Here is a 20387-nt window from a genome sequence, read left to right as displayed (position 1 = left end):
CGTTTCTTTGCCTACAACGTCCATTTGATCCGCTGTTATATGAAAAAGTTTTCTTTGTTGAATTTTAATTCTTTTTTTTAATTTTATATATGTATGCAAATATATGAATCATTTATTGTGCATATTTTTGAATTAGAATAAAATATAATACCAAAATTTAGAAGATTATAAGTTTTCTTTTTGGAATACAAGATACCCTTAAAATTTCGATTAAGTAATATGGAACAATTTAATTTATTTTCTTTCTAGTTTAACGTTTTACAATGAAATATTTATTTTCTTTATAAATATTCTTTCTAGTTTAACGTTTTTATTTATTATTGCACAAATAATTATAAAAAAGCAGCAAAATCGTTACTATCTACTACATTAAAAACCAAAAACCGGGCTCTTCAAAAAATTTTATGAGAAATAATTTCAATATGGTTTTTGTGTAACTACTTGTTTAATTATATAAGATCACCGACATTAACGTGTAAATGTTTATATATATATACATATATATTTATAGTACATGTATATGTAATATATTGTGTTGATATTTTATATGTACAATAAAAAATAATAACAGCAAATGTGCATGTATCTTATATTAGATTAAAATTAAAATCAAAAATTTGTCTAGAATTAAAATATACTATCTAACCTTAATAAAAGCAAACTAAAATCGAATGTAATCGATTTTATTTCTTTGTGTATATAATAATGCATATTTCTAATTAAATAGTTCAATATAAATAAAATACATTATAACAAAAAACAAAAGTTTTGTCATTTAAATTATGTAATTATATTTTTCATTTCATTTCATATAAACTATCCAACTACTTTTTTTTTGTTTATTAAAATCGAGTTCATATAACAAACAAAATTGATGAATATTTTGTATAATAACAAAAATTATAACAGTAATGTAATACCAAAAATATTGGAGTAGAAAATTCATTTCTTTTTAATTTAAATACTCACCAAACTCTTTAGATTATTGTAAAATTTTGTTTTATATTGCTATAACAGGTTCAATAATTTTTTTTTAATACAAATATTAACCCAACTTTTAATTTTTCATTAAAGTAGCATTTTAATTGAATGTTTTTTCGTATATAATTTAGTTTTATTTTGTACTTTATTTATATCACTGTGATAAAGAGATTAATTTGTGATTTAAGAAATTTTATATTCAGTGAAAATAAAATTAAATTTTCGTCAGTAAATAAAATTTACTGACGAAACAGGTGAATAAATTTATAACAAAATCAAAATTGATAAATTATAATTAATATAAATTGTATTCTATGTATTTTTGTAGTGGATTCCACTTTCTTAAAAACTATTGAAAATTTTAAAAACCCATGTTATATTTTATGTTGTTTTTTCACAACGCAACATCCATGACAATTTTTACGGCAAGTTTAGAATCAAAAGATAGGAAGATCTTTTTACAACACATGTTTAAGTACCTTAATGCTTTTTGTTGAAAATTTGTTGTTGATACAAAAAAAATTAATTATACAATTTCTATAACTTATTTAATATATAATTTGAATTATCATTTTACTTTCAAATAACAAGCAAAAGGTAGTTATTTTTGAAATCATGTTTTTTTATAAAATTTTCAACTAGAAACGATTTTTAATCTCTATAAATACTTGTAAATAATTTTTGTATTTTTTCATAAACATGTTGAAACGTTATAACATATAGTACTGTATAATGCAGTATATGGACGTAGTTGGGATCGAATTCCGCTACAGAATTCCATGAATTCAATGTCGCCCAAATGTAGTTTTATTTGGCCCTTATACTAAGTTATATAAAAAATATAGTCTTTTTATCGCTGTACACAGTACACTATATATAATACTAGTGAATTACAACTTGTATATACAGTCCCTTTAAATATTAAAACTGTATTAAATAATTTTTATAACATTGTTTTTTTGAAATAGTTCTTTATTTAAAGTTAAGAGTTTGCTAATAAATTTTTTATTGGTAAACTCTTAATTTTTTTTGAATTTTTTCAAAAATTCAGTTGTTCAAAAAGTCTTTCCTTAACAATGCGGCAGCCTTTATCTTAGACCTTTATGTTTTTTCTTAAAAAAATAATATGCATTTGTACTAAACAAAAAATGAAAAAAAAAATTGTACTTATATAATTTGCTTTATCCTTTATTTCTTTGCAATAATATAACATATGTGTTTATTACATTTGAAACCTAGTCAACATCCTGTTACTTTTGAAAGTTTTTACCTTATACACTTCTCATTTTTATTTTAAACAATTTATTTTTATTTGTTCTTAAATTGGGATTTTAGTTATCCATTTAAGTTTGCATTTTTTTATTGAAACATCAAAAAAGTTAAAAAGACATCAAATTGCAATTTGCATATCGTAATTTTAAGAAAAAATGATTACATAATAAGAACACATTCTCTCCATTAAACTGACACTCTACAAATTAATGTTTAAACTTTTCAAATAGAAAAACATACGAAATACGAAATCAAAAATGATTATTCACCTTTAGTTTAGATAATATACATGCATATATATATATTTATATATATATATACTTATACCTGGAATTTATATATTTGGATCTTTACCTATCTATACATTTTTATAGATAGATATATGAACATATATAAATGACATTGGTTGTATCTGTATATCGATATTTTATCAAATATATCTATTAATAAATATTTCTATTTTGCAGAAACGATTAGTTTCATTAAATTAAATCTTCAATTTCCTATATATTTCTATACAATATTTAGAAAAAAGATTGTCTTAAGAGTTATATGAACAATATTATGTTTTCGAGTATGTATACTATTTTTACGCATGCATAGATGTCGCAATTATACACTACTGCAAGCAGTATTTTTAAGTCAAATTGAAGATTTGAGCTTTTGAGCTCTGTAAATGAAAATCGATTTCTTGGTCTATATAAAGTGAACGAGTGCTAGATTGAACTTGGTGCTACTTTTTGCATATTGCAAATAAGGGTGTCGCTCTAAAAAAATTTTAGAATCCATTTTTTTTTTTTTAAAATAACCAAATATTTAAACCAACAAAGTTAAGTCAAAGAGACTCTGTATATTAATAAGGGCCAAAAAATCGAGCCATTAAGGTAATAGTTAAATTAGAAAATTACCAAAGTAACAATATTTAGGAACAAAAAGTCGCACCAACATAATTTAAAATATTTTCGTATGTATCAGTAGCGAAAGAGAAACTACTTATCAATAGATATACATATTTTCGTTTATTACTACTACTTATTATACCCCCCAAAACCCTAAAAATGGCCCTTTTTAATTATTTGTTGCAATGAAACCATAAGCATTTTTGAAATTTTTCAAACGCAGAAAGGCTGTGGGTTGCTTCTCCTAGCTCAATATACTGTAGTTAAACTTTATAAAAACAAAATGGCCGTTCAAATTTACTTCGATTTCGTTTTTTTTCTAAACCCCAGCCTGTAGAAGCTTGAAATTTTAAGGGCTTTTAGACAATAACAAATAGTTCATTTCGTTAGAAATTTTTTTCCATCTCCACCCCCTCTCAAGTTATCGCCTCTTGAAATTTGTAAAATTTGAATTTTTGACACCTTATATTTCCGAAATCGCAAGCTTTTTCAAATTTCTATAAACACAAAAAACTAACTGTAAACTCCCTGACATTAAAAAATATAATTATTTTTCTTAACTCACACAATTAACTCTTAAAATCGAGCATTATGTTAACCCCTCTTTATATTAATTTTTGATTTATTTCAAAGACTGCATAAATCGTTCATCCTAAATATATGCAATCCTAGAAATAGCTTTGTATATAAATGAAAATAATTTTAATAGTGTGATAGGTATGCATAGACTGTATTTAAAAGCAGAATTTTCACTTGTTGAAGGGAAAAGTGCTACAATACAAACCATTGGTTTGACCCAACTTTATTATTAGTTCCTTTTGTTGTTTTAAAACAAAAAAAAACACAAAATTGTTTAATTAAAATTTGATTCATATTATATGCATTTAAAATTCTGAAATGATTTTTTTCTGTAATTCAATTTTGAAATTATTTAGTTTTTATTATTATTTTTTTAATCAAAATTCTATTATTTTATGAGTTGTATATTATTAAATATTATAGAACAAAAACTAATTTGTTCTATTGTATTCTATTACATTTCATTTTATGTACATTTATCTAAATAGGATAAAATCAAACTTTACATATATTATTTCTTTCCTGTGCTCTTTTTAAAATGCAAATATTTTGCTGTTATAATGCAATCTATAAAATAATAATAATTTGGAATTGTTTTATTAACTTGGTTTTATTTAATTATATTTGATTTTTTGTTTCTTATATGCTAATCAAAATTGATTTCATAAAATAATAAAAATTTCATTTTGTAATATAATATACGGAAATCTCAATTTTATTAGACAAAAACATTTAAAACATTTTCTTGTAATTAGTTAAAACCTTAACTTTAATTGTTGCTTATAAATTTTTTTTTTCTCTTTTCTAAAATATTTTTGTTTGTACGTAAACTCTAATATTGGTACAGTTATGAAAAACTATACTAATAGAAAAATCTCAACTTTTACATAAAAAAAACATTTTATTTTTTAAATGTTAAATTTTTTTATAATGAGAATAATACGACTAGCTTCGTGTTCTTTCAGCATACATATTAATTATCCAATATTTAAATTATATAACGAAGTGCATGGAAGCATTTAGAAAATGCTACTTATTTCATAAAATTAAATAAAATTAAATTCTTTAATTAGATATATACATATATTATGTCATTTCTTCAATAGACTTACTTATTTTTTCAATTGGATTTTTGCATGTTTTTTCCAATATATCATGAAAAAAATTTTTAAACATCAACTAAAATTGTCGCTTTTCAAAACAGAGTGACTGGAGGTTGATTAAATTTTGTATATTTTTGAGATTTTTTTTTTAATAAAGCTAAAAAAATATTCTTTTCAATTGAAAATTACAATATTCAAGCATACATATGGTATTTTAACTTGGTAAGCGAAAATGTGAAAGTTGAAATTTCAAGAAAATTCTGAATTAAATAAAATTAAGTATAATAGTCATACAAAAAGGAGTACCCGTCTGATATATTAAATATTTCTGTAGGTATCATAAAATGAACCCATTCCAGTACGAGTATTGTTTCGATATACATATTTTCAATATACTATAACGTGCGACTTGTGAAATTTACAAACCTTTGATGACAATAAAGGTGTTTACCTTTATATTTGATTTTTATACTTTATACAACAGTAAAAACTTAAAAATAGTTACAAAAAATTAATTTATTTATTTAAAAATATAATATTGTATTTTAATTATTTAAATTAAACAAAAAACAAGTTTATTAGGTATTAGACAAGTTTTTTAAGAAAATATATTTGTGCTTCCATGTAGATATTTGTATTATTTATGACTTGTTCCTTTGTTAAACATGCGTAAATAAAATAAAGATATCCTGTACTGTAGTTTTCACATTGCCAACCACCGATCTACTTTATAAAATAAAAGAACAGCTTTATTTGTTTTTGATTCAAAATTGTATTAAGAGTAAAACGGACCGTTTACACAAGCCCAACTTCATTTCAATCATTTAATCACATTTTTTGCGATTTGATTGAAAATGATTATGATTGAAGAAAGAGAGATTACCTCGGCACCTAAAATAAAATCATATATTTTTAAGGACTAAAATTTAATAATAAGTGTTGAAATTCCAGATTATTACATCATTTATTTGCGCAAATTGAGATTTTCGTAGTTTTTCGTATTTTGTTATAGAGTATTAATTTTGATTGTATCATTTTGTTTATTTGACTTAAATATAAAAGTTTTAAAAATTTAACATAATTTCATAAATTAGCATTAAGTTCAATCAAGAAATTATAAGCAAACATTAAATTACTTCCGTTTATCCCCCTTTTTTTTGATTCTCTGTCATATCACGAATTCACAAACAAAACTTTTTTTTGTAAAAAAAAAAAATTAAATTAAAAATAATTTGTTGAATTTCTCTCTTGTTTATTTTTGGGAAATATTGATTGTGTTATGTAAAAAAATTAATATATTAAAAAAAAATTAAAATCTAAAATAAAAGGCGAGATTATCTACAGAGTGGAGTTACCTGATATGGAGCAGATAACGCTTATCTACCTGGAGAATAATGATGCTGACTATCGTAAGTCGAGCGCATATGAAAAATCAAACTAGATAAAGAACACCATCTTTTTTTCTATTATAGTTTTTTTTTGTTTTTTATTATTATTCATTTATTTATTTATTTTTTTGTCCATCATAAAATAAAGAGGATGTTAAATTTTTAAAAATTAAGTTATCTATATAATTTGAACCACATTAATTTTATTAGTTGTATTATAAAAAAGTTTTATAAATGATCATGGGAACCAATTGTAGTGAAAAATGAGGAGTAAATATAAATACGATAGAAATAAAGAACAAATAAAATCATTGTTACTTATAGTTTTATAAGATAAATTTTATAAGATTTTATGATTTCTATATAAACAAAATTTTTTGCTACACATGCCTATTATATCCGTTTTTATTTGCAAATTGTATTTTGTAAAATTTACTCCAATTTGAGAAATTTTAATATAAAAATTCAAATAAGAAGTTTTCAAAAATTTATTTTAATACAAACACCTATAATTTTAAACAAACTCTAACGAAATATTCATTTGCTATTTAATTTGATTTGGAAATTATTTTTGCATTATTGAAACTGCTAATAAATATTTATGTAGTGTGTAGGTAGACACAGTTATGTTTAACTACGATATTTAAAATTTCAAATTTAAGTACATTGTACATTAAAATATTTATTATATCTGAATTACGTTATAGTTAAGCTACGCATTTATTTAACGTGTGATGCAACTCAAATACAAAATAAAGAATGCTAGTTGATTGGCATCAAAATAGCTTTATAAAATAGCTTTTCTCAATTTATTTTTTTGTAGCAATATGTATTTAATAAAATTTTCGTTTGAAATGCATTGCGTTTATATACCTTATTCAGTTTGATATTAAAAGACTTCGAAGCGATATAAAATTTTTAAACAAGAAGAAAGAAAAGTTAATTAAAATTTTTTTTCACTAAAGATTCTTTATATAAACTTTTTACTTGTATTGTAACAAGTTATAGAGCGTTATAATACTTGTGTAATTATGTAAATTATTAAATTAGTTTTACTATTAAATTAGAATCTAGATTTAAATTAGAATGCTAGATTTTAGTTGGGAGTGTTTCAATATTTTTAAAATTCTTAATTCTTATTTACAAATTTATTTATTTCTTTTATATTTTTATATGTATACATTTTAAATACTGTAGATTCGTTATTCATATACTTTTTTGTATTTTAAATATTTTTTTTCAAATTTTACCACTGTTTTACTTAAAATTTTGACTCCGTCACTCTTTTAGAAGAAAATTATCTTATTGCAATTAACATCGTATTTTTTACATATTCGAAAGTGAAAATTTAGTGTCTTATTTAATAATATATTTAGTGTACTTTTTTTAATGTAAAAGTATTTTAACAATTTAAAAATTATACATATACATATATATATAGTACCGTTATATATTTAACTTGAGTTGTTCTCCAATTAATGTCCTTTCTATTACTTTTCAAATTTATTTACAAACACACATTTTCAGAAATAAAGATGTCTTTTAATACAGCCAAAATAAAATAATATACGTAATATGTATATGCATATTAATAAGTATTAAATAATTTGATAGAACTATAAAATAATTTATGAAATGAAAACGGAAAACAAGTAATATAATCAGGATGAAGATTAGAAAAGTGATATTTGTTAAGTAGCAGTATTTAAAAATTATTTTGATAATTACAAATTACGGAAATGATTTCATTTAAATGAGGGGATACACATAGTATTTATAGTTGTTTATTGTTAGTTTTTGTATTAGAGAATATTTATAAATATATACATATATATATATATATATATATATATATATATATATATATATATATATATATATTCACACTTTAAAGGTGCCAATTCAATTTTTACTAAATTTTTAACATTTTCGGCTATTATAAGAATTAATCACTTAATAATTTTAAAATAATTTAGTATTACGTTTGGCATTTCGCTATTTCCATTTATTTTTATTTTATAGTTTTATTTAAATTTTCATATTTTAATTATTTTAGTTTAGTTAAGTTCAAGGCATAACTAATATTTTGTAATTTAATGTGATAAAAACATTAAATATAAAATAAATATTATGTAGTTTTAAAATGATTTTTTGCACAATTTCAAATACGAAAATTGTAATGCTTTTTAATTTTATAAATTTTAAACTTACTAAATTGATACTTGAAAGATTTCACTTTTTTTAGAACTTGATAATTTTGTTATACATAGATACAAATAGAGTTTTAAATTATAATCTCAAAAATTGATAGAAATGAGTTTACTTTGTTTAAAAAAATATTAATTGAAAAATGCTTTTATTTAGAAGGAAGAAAAGGAATTTGCTTGAACTCTGTTTTTTAATTTTACGTATTTAATTAAAATTTTATTTATTTACACTCTTCATGTAATATTTTACTTTTTAATTAAATAACTAAGTTCTTTAATTTTATTTATAAATAAAGGATGTTGATTTTCTTAATTTAATTGTTGAAAATTTGTATTTATCTTAATGTAGAATTTCTCTTTTCCATTTTGAATGTTTTAAATATATATATATATATATATATATATATATATATATATATATATATATAAATATTTTACTTTTAGTATTACGATCTACTTTTTGTTTTGTACTATAAGTTTGTATAAGTTGATGTTTAAAGCATTGTTTAATATATTAACAAGAAATACTAAATTTATCAGAAAAGAAGACAAAATAATTTAAGTAAAAAATATTATAAAACTTTTTAAAATAATTGCCTGAAACATTTGGGCATACAAATAATTATGAGATCAAAAACTGAATGCTTCAACAAACGAAACAGTTTTTTAATCAAAAATACTTCCGAAAATTTAAAAAGTTAATCATTGTTACTATTTATTTTAGAGTCCTTTAGATTGTATAAAAATCATTTCATTTTTATCCCATTGAAAATATTTCGCATTTTCTTATAAGAAGCCATCGAAATATTACATAGTCTACATATATTATTTTCTGAAAATTTTTTGAAAATAGTTTATTGTATACCAAAACCTTTATGTTTTAATATTTGTATGCATTATTTAAAACGATAATCTATCAGATATCAAGTATAATGATTTTTTAGTTCGATTGATTGTTCAGTTTGCATACCTCAAATATCATTTGGGGCATAGAAGAATTTTTAAATATGATTTGTATAAACTAAAAAAAATCTAGTTTTCCTGAGATATTTACCTCTTGTTGATCTACACATTATTTTTACAAAATTGGCTAGACCGATAGGCATGAAAATAAAATTTTAATAAAGTTCGTAGATCAAATGAGTAACCCAATCATTTTATTCTTTATTTTTTTTTCAAATTGAAGCTTAAAAAAGATATATTCATAATCGTGTGTATATTTTTCGCTAAAATAATAAAAATACTTACGTATATTACTTACGTGTTTACAAACAATTTTCGGAGTTTTTTTGTATCAAAAAAATATGAAGTTATTTTTATTTGTTTCATTCGAATTTCATTCCACATACTCGTACTTTTGATACATTTCATGTGCTATTAAAAATATATCAATTCAAACTTACTCATTGTACAACGGCGAAAATATCCGGTCTCTTTCAGGCTACAACTACAACAACTACAATATTCTTCGAAAATTGATTTTCAAATTATCTGGTTAGTTACATATATAATATACATGTTAGTTAAACGTATAAATTAAATGTAAATAAATAAAAAAATTGCAAGAGACGACTTCTGAAAAATTTAAACATGGGTTCTGTTTACTACCATTTCCTCTGTTTTATTTATGTGTTCTTAATATGTTTTAGCAAATGAAAATCAGAAAAATTTTCCATTTTATTTTGTAATATTATTCTATAATTGTAAAGATTTAACAATAAATATACATAAATATTTATATATATTTATTTTCTGTAGGATTTTCAATGGATTTGTGGTTTGATAAAGCAATTTTATTTTTTGACATGAAATACATGGTTGAAATTCTTGCATAGTTTGTTTTATATTCTTTAACTGATAAAGTGTTTTGCATATAATAGAAAATTTATAAGTCAAAATTGTAAAAGACTTTGCTCAAACTTTTGAGAAAATTTTATAAGAACTAAAAAGTGTAAAGTTTAATTAAACACATTCAACAATATTTTGAAATTAAAAAGATTTTGAAGGAAATCAAAACTTGACTTACGACTTACATTATTTACAAAATGTATCTGTTTGATTTAATTTGGAAATATTAATATGCAAAAGTTTAAAGTAATATTTATTTGATTCGCTTTTTAGCTAAATGCAAAAATTTTAATTTTTTATTAATATTCAAAATATAAAGCATTAAAAATTTTATATAAGCATAAAATAATTAAAACATGACCATCATTTAATAAGTAACAAAAAGTATTCAAAGTGCTGTTCCAAAAATCCGTTGTGCCTTAATTTTCGTATATAACGTTTGTTTTATTTATCTTACCCTATACACTTTACCGCTAAATCTCGTTAATATTTACTTGCTACTTTTGTTTCTTGCAAATTCGAAACGAATTTATTAAATATTACGAAATTCATTATAAGACTAAAATTTTTTCGAAGTACCTAAAATCCAGAATGCCCAACAATGACCATAGAAATTTATAGTAAATGAAAAAAAATTAAAGAAACATGAGAAAATTAAACAACATTGAAAACAATTTTAATCTTTTGGACATGCATTAAAAAGCATGGGTAAAGTAACAAATTATTAACCATAGATGATAAATTATTATAATCAGTGTGATTTCATTGTTTTTGTAAGGTTTCAATTATATTTTGATTATAAAAATATATTTAAGATATTTTTCTATTACAAAGTTATTTCAAGCATTTATCGTATGAAATTCAGACAAAGTTTTGAGAATTTAATAATCTTAGCACAAACGGTATACGATTTTAAAGGCAAGCGCACAGATTAAGAGGTATATATTTTTTCAAACTTATTAACTTAAAAAAAAAAATTAAATTATCAACTTGATTACTTCTTAATGTTTCGATGAAATTAAAAGGCTATTTGAAATATTTGGTACTTACAATCTCAATATTTTCACTTAACATCATAAATAAAAGAAAAAAAAAAGATAACAATCATATTATTTCTTATAAGAAATCTAGAACAAGTGAGCTTACAAATAACAAGAGCATGTAAAGAGTTTGTCTATTTCGGTATTGAAAGTACATTAAAAATTCTTAAATATTAAAAAGCAAAATTCTGGTACTTTGAAAACGATCATGTTGTATTTAAACATTATTTTAATAAAAAAAAATAAAATTCCATGCCAAAATATTTTAAGTTGATTAAATACCAAATACAATTGCGCAATTTCATAATTTATTAAAATTAGATATTAGTCTATTAAGTTTAATTTGAAACCCGCCGCAAATATTAATTTGGGTAAAAGAGTGTGCTGAGATTCAGAAATTTTTTTTCATTTAAAATACATATACATTATTTATGTTTTCTTAATAACTGCTTGAATAAAACACTGAACTATTAGCACAAGTTATTTTCTCTTAATGTTAACAACGCAATATCATATTAAGACTTAAATTTCTTATAAAATTATCTGTCGCTTTGATGTTTATAATAATATTGTACAAAATTCAAATTGGTTTTTCATGTATACGTAGTGAATGTTGGCATTCAAATTTAATACGAAAAATTTAATAAATTTAATAAAGTATAGATAATAAAACAATTTCGACAAACACTTTTAAATAAAATAAATGAAGAAAATTATACAAAAAACCTAACTAACTACAACTTTAAAAAGGCAACTTGTTGAAACTATGTTGTTTTGTTATTTCGTTTTCTTTTTGTTTTACTTTTTTTAATTTTAATAAATGCTAGTATAGAATTTCTTCTTAGTTTATAAATATCGTATAAGTTCTTAAAACTTTTCTTTTACAAAATTATGAATATATATATTATATATGTTTTTTTTTAAATTTTAATTATAGATTCTTATAATAGTTTTTAACAGTTTAATTAAAATAAAATAAGTTGTATACTTAAATAATTCAAAGCTAGAAAAATAACAGCATAATAAATTAATCAGGAGATGGATGTTTAAACATTTTTTCTTCTTTTTTATAGCTTCCGAAGAAAATGTATTATCTTATGAAGCTGTACAGCGTTTACAAATTAATTACACAAGGCCAGTTATCGTTTTAGGGCCCCAAAAAGATCGAATAAACGACGACTTAATATCAGAATTCCCGGACAAATTTGGTTCCTGTGTGCCACGTAAGTAAAGCATATGCACTATTTTTTATAATTTTATTTGTTCCTTAATTATTTTGTTTTTTATGATCTTGAGCCCTATGTTCGGAACCCTGAGTCTTTTTTAAAAAAATAGTTATATTGATTGTTTCCGAAAAATGAATTTCATTCATTATGGACAGAATGCCACCGCCTTTGGAAACAAATATCTTAAAGGGCTATAACAGAATGGTAAAACCTAATTCACGGTAAAAAAACTACACAACTATTTTGATTTGTAAATTTGTTTTCAAATTTACGTTATTAATATCGTAATTAAAATAATTTTGGTTGAAAATTTCAAACAGCCTTTTGACAAAAGTTTTATTTTTCTTTAATAATTTAAATCTAAAGATTAAAATTTTATTGCTTTAAATAACCTTACCACATAATTTCACATAAATAGCATGTAAAAGTTGCAGGAATAATTTTAAAAATTTTTATAATAATTCACTTTATAATAAGTGGGGGTGGGGACTGCCAAAAATTTTCGGTATGAGGGCAAGATTAGGTGTGAGGACGGAAAGGACAAGATTGGGTGTGAATTTTTGAAAAATTCTTGTTCTTGCGTGGGAGAGACATTGCTAACTCAAACCCAAACCTATCAAAGCTAACTTAATCCAAATCTTATATTTTGTTAATCATATACTTACATAATATGAATAATCATATACTATTGTCTTTATAATATTCAGTCTCATATTATGAAAAAAGATAAAATGAATTCTTCATAATTTGAAGACTGAGCAGATTCAGTTGAATATGTGTTTGATCGAATTAGTTGTGCATTTGAAATATAAAAAATACAACTATTGAAACTAATTAAAATATCTTCTAAGTCTTAACTTTGACTTATACCATTTACCATAACCATTTATATCACTTTGAATTTTCAAAATTTTTATCAGAAAATCAAAATGCTATTTAACTTATGTATAATATATGTATGAACATACATGTATCTTATCTTTTATATATATTTTTTTGAATCCAGATACAACTCGGCCTAAACGTGATTATGAAGTGGATGGCCGCGATTATCATTTCGTATCATCAAGAGAGCAAATGGAACGCGACATACAGAATCATTTGTTTATTGAAGCTGGCCAATATAATGATAATTTATACGGCACATCAGTTGCAAGCGTAAGGGAAGTTGCTGAAAAAGGGAAGCACTGTATACTAGACGTTTCTGGTAATGCGATTAAACGTTTACAAATGGCTCAATTATATCCAATCGCTATATTCATTAAACCGAAATCTGTTGATTCAATAATGTATGTTTATTATATCATTATATGCTAAATTTAAATATTTTTATTAATTTTGAAAATTTTTCAAGTGAAATGAATCGAAGGACAACAGAAGAACAAGCTAAAAAGACTTATGAACGTGCTCTAAAAATGGAACAAGAATTTGGCGAATATTTTACAGGTGCTAAATAAATTTTGTTATGTAATATTTTTGTTTATTTTTTTGCTTATTTCTATAATCACCAATATTCTGTTAGACATAAAATTCTATAATATAAAGTTGATGCTTTTAAAGAATATGGGGGCATATTGCGAAACAATGTATTAAAGATATATAGGCTAAATTTTACTTTATTTTTGAAACAGTTTTTTAATTAAATAATTATATTTGTTGCTATTTGCTACTATAATGCACATGAATTTAAAAATATTAAATTTGAAAATGTTGTACTTTGAAAACACTAGTACTCATTAAAAAGTTATTAACTCACCTCTATTACATTTTTATTTTATTTGAACATAAGGTGTCGTACAAGGAGACACAATTGAAGATATTTATTCAAAAGTAAAACAACTTATATGGTCGCAATCTGGACCGACAATATGGGTACCTTCAAAGGAATCTCTATGACCAACAGCTACAACAACATGGACATTACCGCCAAGATTACGAGCACGACCAGTTACGCGATCGGCTGCCTACAATCATTGAATACTATAATTCAAAAAAAAATTAAATGAATATTATTAAAAAGTAATGAAACTTAATATTAATTATTAGTATATTTTGTTAATTTTTAAATGTTTCACTAAAATCGTAAAAAAGTTTTAAAAAACTATATAAAATTGTATTTTATCATATTATATTCTTTATAAATTTAGCCTCATTTTAATTTATGACTTTTTCATGTAGCCTTATTATATATACTTAATATATAATATTTATAAAACATTTAAAACAAAAATAAAAAATGTAAAAGAATTTAATTTTTTTTATTTAAGTGTGTATGTGTCCGTTTTTTTTCATAAATACGTAAAGAAATAAATACGGGGTACTAAAATTTATAAAGTATATAGTAGCATTATTTTGAAAGAAAATTTTGGGCCGAACTTACAATCAATTTTCAAATTGCATTTCTGCAATGTTTCTTTAAAATTGTGACGCAATTTAAAAAAGATACAATTCGAAACTAAACATAGCAAAGTTAAAGTTTCAGAATAAAGCTAGCTTTAATATGATAGCACTGCATATGAATGAAACAACTAGTTTCAAAATGCTTATCATCATTTCTAACTTAAACTAATTGCTTTACTTTTCAAATAATATGGTAATTGAACATACAGTTTTGGAACCTCATTGAAAAAAAACTTATATGTAATGAGTTTTGTAATATGTAATATTTTAATATGTTCATAGAAAAATATTCAAAACATAGATCAAGTACATTCGTACCAACACAATAAAAATTTAATGAAAATTTTTGTAATTTGTGAATGTTGTAACATTAGCCCAATATTTTTATATTTACTACTAATAATATTTTCCGTTATTTTTCCGACGGAATATTTTTATTTTTGAAAAGTAAATATGTATATAATTTACGGTAAATTTTTAATTTTGAAAAATAAATATAAAATTCATTGAAAAATTTCTCAGTCGCATTAATTGTTATAAATTCTTTATTCTATCAAATGTTATCAAATATTATATATCAATACATATACATAAGTATTTTTAATAACATCATGAATAATTAATAGTATTTTAACTATTCAAAATAAAAGAAGTCCATCGCTCAAAACTAGGAGAAATCAAAATTAATTTCTATGGCATAAAAGCGAACCACATTGCAAATATGCATCGCTATTTTACACAGAAAAGTTTCTTAAGTAAAATTTAAAAATACCTATCATTTTGTCAAGATAACATCGAATTGGTATTAAGAATACCAGGAATTTCTTGAAATTATACATATTATTAATAGCAAATCAAATCATAAAAAATTAAATGATTTTCTAAGATTAACTTTCGTATATTTAATTATGTAACTCCATATTGTACTTTTTATTAGTAATTTTAAATTATTAATTTAAATTAGTAATTGTATTACTAACCTAATCATACAAGTTGAATTATTTAGTCAAATTATTCGCTTTATTACTCAGCAATAAAAAATTAAATAGTAAGAACTTTGATTGATAGATTGTGAATTTTTGTCGTTCATTATCATATTTTTTCAAATAAAATTGCGTTATTTACATCGGCAACATAAAAAAAGTAATACAATACATATAACACCACGACTACTTAAGATAAATACAGTAAAGTATCATCAGAAAATGATTTAAATGAAAAATCATTATTTTCAGCATACTTTTACGTTTAAAATAAAAAACACTCAAAACACAAACCTTTATACCGCTCAAAGATCAAAATTATAAATTGAAAACTTTATTAAAATTATTAGCATTCCTTGCATTATTATAAGCATAATCAAGAAAATTAAGGTTGTTCTATTTACCTCCAATTTTTGGGTTGGACTTTATGTAACACAATTCTATATAAAATTAAATAGACATCTGAGACCTTCTGAGAAAGTCACCTTGAATGTCCGAAGCTGAAAGTGAACTTCTTATTGTAAAATATTAAAATATTGTTCTATTATCTCATTTCTATATACCAAGTTTAAACTTCTTTTAGTTTTAAACTTTTTACTCAAAGTAATTACATATTTAGAATATATGGAAAATTTGAACGCTGTTTAATTGAATTGATATTGACAAGGAGCATTTATGTTAACAATATTATATAGCAATAAAAGTAGTCACACATTTAATTTTTGCGTTTTATATATAAAAACGCGTAGTATCCCAGTTTATTTCTCATATAAATGTACTTTTAGATTATTAAGAGTTTTCTATTGCAGATTTTGTATTTTTCGTTGTCATAATTTATAGTATACTTAATTTTTTTGTTATTTATGTGTAAATCTTAGGTAATAAATTCATTGTTTATATTTGAAACCCATATATATATATATACACATATAAATATAGTTGTAAATTTTTGTTAAAGAAAAAAAATTAAAAAGAAAATAATAAAAAAATCAAATACATTATGTATGTAAATCTGTTGGATTGATACGTAGATAATATAAGATTTATTTAGTTTATAGAAATCGAATTTTAAAATTTAGTTGTTTTAAGATCTTAAAAAATATAAAAATATAAAAACAAATTGAAAGAATGTTTATGAATATTAAAAAAAATTTGTTTTATACAATGCAAGTATTCATTATCGCACGAGCAAATGTTCACCAGTAACTACAGGCATTTATATTAGTTCTGCTGTTGAAAATATATTAAAAAAATGTTTTTTTGAGACCAAGTTATTACGAGTGATATTGTTTTATTATTTATTTAACGTAAAAATATTTACATATTAAAAATCAAAACTGTAGTTTTAATGCATCTTTTAATGTGCTATTACAATACTTACGTGACTATCATATTTACAATTTTTACAAACACACGAAAAATATGACTTAAACTTTTGTATCCTCAAAACTTTCAAATTTTAATTGATAACACAAGATTGGGTTACATATTTGATATTAATTCGTTATTATCAACTATTTTAAGCTGAAAAGCTGTCTCGTCAAATCATGAGTAGTTTAATCATTTTATTATTAATAATTTTGAAAGGGATCTTTTTGTTTTTTCATAATTGGACGATTTTGGTAACGTAATTTCTAAATTAGAACTCTATTAAGCTAACAAAAATGTACCCTTGCCAAAATTTTAAATTTGATATTTGTTAGAAAATTGTGGCAATTTGCATTCAACTGGAAAATTGACCCAAATGTTAACCTGATTATGCAACAGTAAATTTCCGAACAGATAGGAGCAGAAATTCTACATTTTTAAAAATTAAGTTCTTTAACAGTTCGTTCAATAATTTCAAACGGGTAACAATTTTAGTACTAAGTTATAATTGTTATTTATAAGTACTAAGTTATAACGAAATTATTTATATCAAAAAAACTTAATTTTCGTTAATCTCTAATAAGAAAAAATGTCCTTAATTTATGAATGAAATTAAGTGCTAAATGACAAAAGACAATTTCAATATACATAGAGAATTACAAAAATTTCTTTAATTACTGTTTCTAGTTTTTATTGTTTATTAAACAAATAGAAATTGTTTTACATAATTTTGTAATTAACAAAATAAAATAAAACAATTAATAATTACAAAAGTTCATGAAAATATTTATAGATGATCATGTGTTTCTCACTAAGGGATCGAAATAAAAATAATTTTGTATTTAGTATGTACAATAAGGAATTTATATGAAATGTATGAAATATGCATTTTTCGCATGTTTTACTGGCACAACTATGAGAGATAGCACCAAATGAGAAAATTTGGTGAACTATGAGAAAAAAGAACAACCAAAATTTTCGAAAAATTTCCAAATTTTCAAAAAAAATTTCAAAAAAAAGTCAAAAATTCTGACTTTGATAAACTTTATCTCGAAAACCATGGTTCAAATCAAATTGATTGTAAGACCGAAAATAAACAACAATAAATCGCCTGCAACCCCGATGGTTACTCTATGTTACATGGTTCCAAAGTTATAAATATTTATTTATATGCAGGCTGTAAGTCGAAAACGAGTATATCTGCACCCGCCTTTACAATTTTTTGCTGGAAATTGATCAAAAATCAATTACAATTTTTTGCTGGAAATTGATCAAAAATCATCCCTGAAATTATTTGCCAAATTATGCGAAACCCCCAGTATATGTACATATGCACATACTTAAAAATTTCATTTGAATAATAAAATAAAATAAAGACTTTTTCCTAAAACGATCGGGGAAGCAGGAGTTACAGATCATAGGAAAGCTCGTCAATTTTTTTTAATGGAACCTATACTTCTCCGAAAGAGCCCCTTTCGAACCCTCTCCCTATATTTTTATCGATTGGACAAGCCAAGTTTGTCACACAGAATTTTCATTCGACAGATTTGACAACCCGTTCGCCAAAAATTTAGGCAAATTCGCTAATCATAATACCAAAAATTCATTTTCGCCAAAAATTTCATTCACTTCGCCGATCATAATAAAGGCCTATATTTCTTCTTTACCTTTTATCAAAATAAAAGTCTTACATTTAAGTCTTACATTATTTTGATAAAATTATTTCAGTTAAATTATTTCACTTTAATATTTTTAATACTCCTTAAGCATAATTAGTTCAAGAACTTTACTGCTCATATAATATCGATTTCGATATATAAAACTTTTGGAAATACTTACATTTTCATAATTAATTGGAGCTTAACGCAAACGCGGTCAAGAATATAATTTGATAACGAACTGCTTATGTCATAGGTTTGAGAGATAACTCTTTTTATATTAATTTTTAGACTTTCAAAATTTTTTTGATAAATGGTCGTGATTTTGTAATAAAAAATATGGTAATTTGATGAACTCCATGAAATACTGTTATGTACATCAAAAAGTGCATTATTGTGTTAACGCAACTTGAAAATGTAAATTTCATAAGTAAATATGTATTAATATACTTACATAAGTAATAATCACGGTTCATAATATTATAATTGCAACGTAAATCAAATAGAAAAATTTTATAATAATAAGAAACATGTAGTAAAGTATACACATATTTATGTATACTAACAAATACTTTTATGAAATAATAATTTATTTAAAGTTTTCATTTCTAATTGAGGCTTGATTGCCGAATCAATATAAGAATAATATTAAATAAAAAGTAAAACAGCTAAACTTTACTATTTATAATGTTACATAAAATTACATATATCGTTGAAAAATTAAGTAAATTTACATGTATACAATCATAAAGTAAATAATATAATAGAATAAATAGTATACTTAAATAAATACATAAATTTAAAAAAACTAGAAATCTTTGGTTGAGGTAAATATATTTTATTTCAACTTTATATTTGATTTTCACTAACGTAAAAATTAGACTCACTCTTTCTCATTTCAATAGTTGAGCAAAGTCCTTATATATAAAGCTAATGCCATATATATCTATCAGTCCTCCAAGCTGAAAATATTTTCCGAAATTTTGAATCGGGAAAAATACAAAAACAATTTTTAATGTTTTATGTTTTCGAAGTATGCCGATTGAAATATTTTTTTATTTCTTTTTTGACTTGAAATTTTTGAGTATTCTTTATGAATCTTATTTTATTTAGTACAGTTTGAAAAGTCATCTAGATTATAATTATTATTTTTTTGCTTTTTTCTTCAATTTATTTTTAAATTCTATTTTTTATTCAAAAATTTTACTCTGTAATTCAGTACCCTTCCATTTGAAAGACAATAAAAGTTGTTTGCGCTAAAAATAACATTTTTTTTGTAATGCATTTTTGAGGTGAAATTTACCAACCGATTTTTTTGAAATTTAAAGGTAGAATCAGTAGAGCCGAAAATATTGATCAATTTCCTTCACACAAATAAATTCCGACACCGCTTTTATTTAAACTCCATATAAATTTGGAATTTATTTTTTATTTG

The 20387-nt window shown here is 22.7% G+C and overlaps 1 protein-coding gene across 13 annotated transcripts in view; it reads left to right on the top strand.

Annotated features, from left to right (window-relative positions):
• Window positions 1–14790, top strand: part of LOC129605417 (disks large 1 tumor suppressor protein) — a 67437-nt gene extending 52647 nt beyond the window's left edge. For 7 of the 13 annotated variants that reach the window (XM_055515175.1, XM_055515180.1, XM_055515178.1 and 4 more), the window contains 4 exons: window positions 12391–12540; window positions 13550–13832; window positions 13898–13989; window positions 14333–14790. In XM_055515175.1, the coding sequence (XP_055371150.1) occupies window positions 12391–12540; window positions 13550–13832; window positions 13898–13989; window positions 14333–14439 (632 nt within the window). In that variant the 3' untranslated portion in view covers window positions 14440–14790. Of the gene's footprint in view, window positions 1–6162; window positions 6244–12390; window positions 12541–13549; window positions 13833–13897; window positions 13990–14332 lie in introns of all 13 variants that reach the window. The other 6 variants (XM_055515179.1, XM_055515172.1, XM_055515176.1 and 3 more) reach the window with 1 other exon arrangement.
• The last annotated feature ends 5597 nt before the right edge of the window (window positions 14791–20387 follow it).

This window comes from Condylostylus longicornis, unplaced genomic scaffold (genome assembly GCF_029603195.1).
Source record: "Condylostylus longicornis isolate FDR11 unplaced genomic scaffold, ASM2960319v2 ptg000013l, whole genome shotgun sequence".
Lineage (NCBI taxonomy): Eukaryota > Metazoa > Arthropoda > Insecta > Diptera > Dolichopodidae > Condylostylus > Condylostylus longicornis.
The sequence above is the reverse complement of the archived record's forward strand: the minus strand, read 5'-3'. Positions and strand labels throughout refer to the sequence as shown.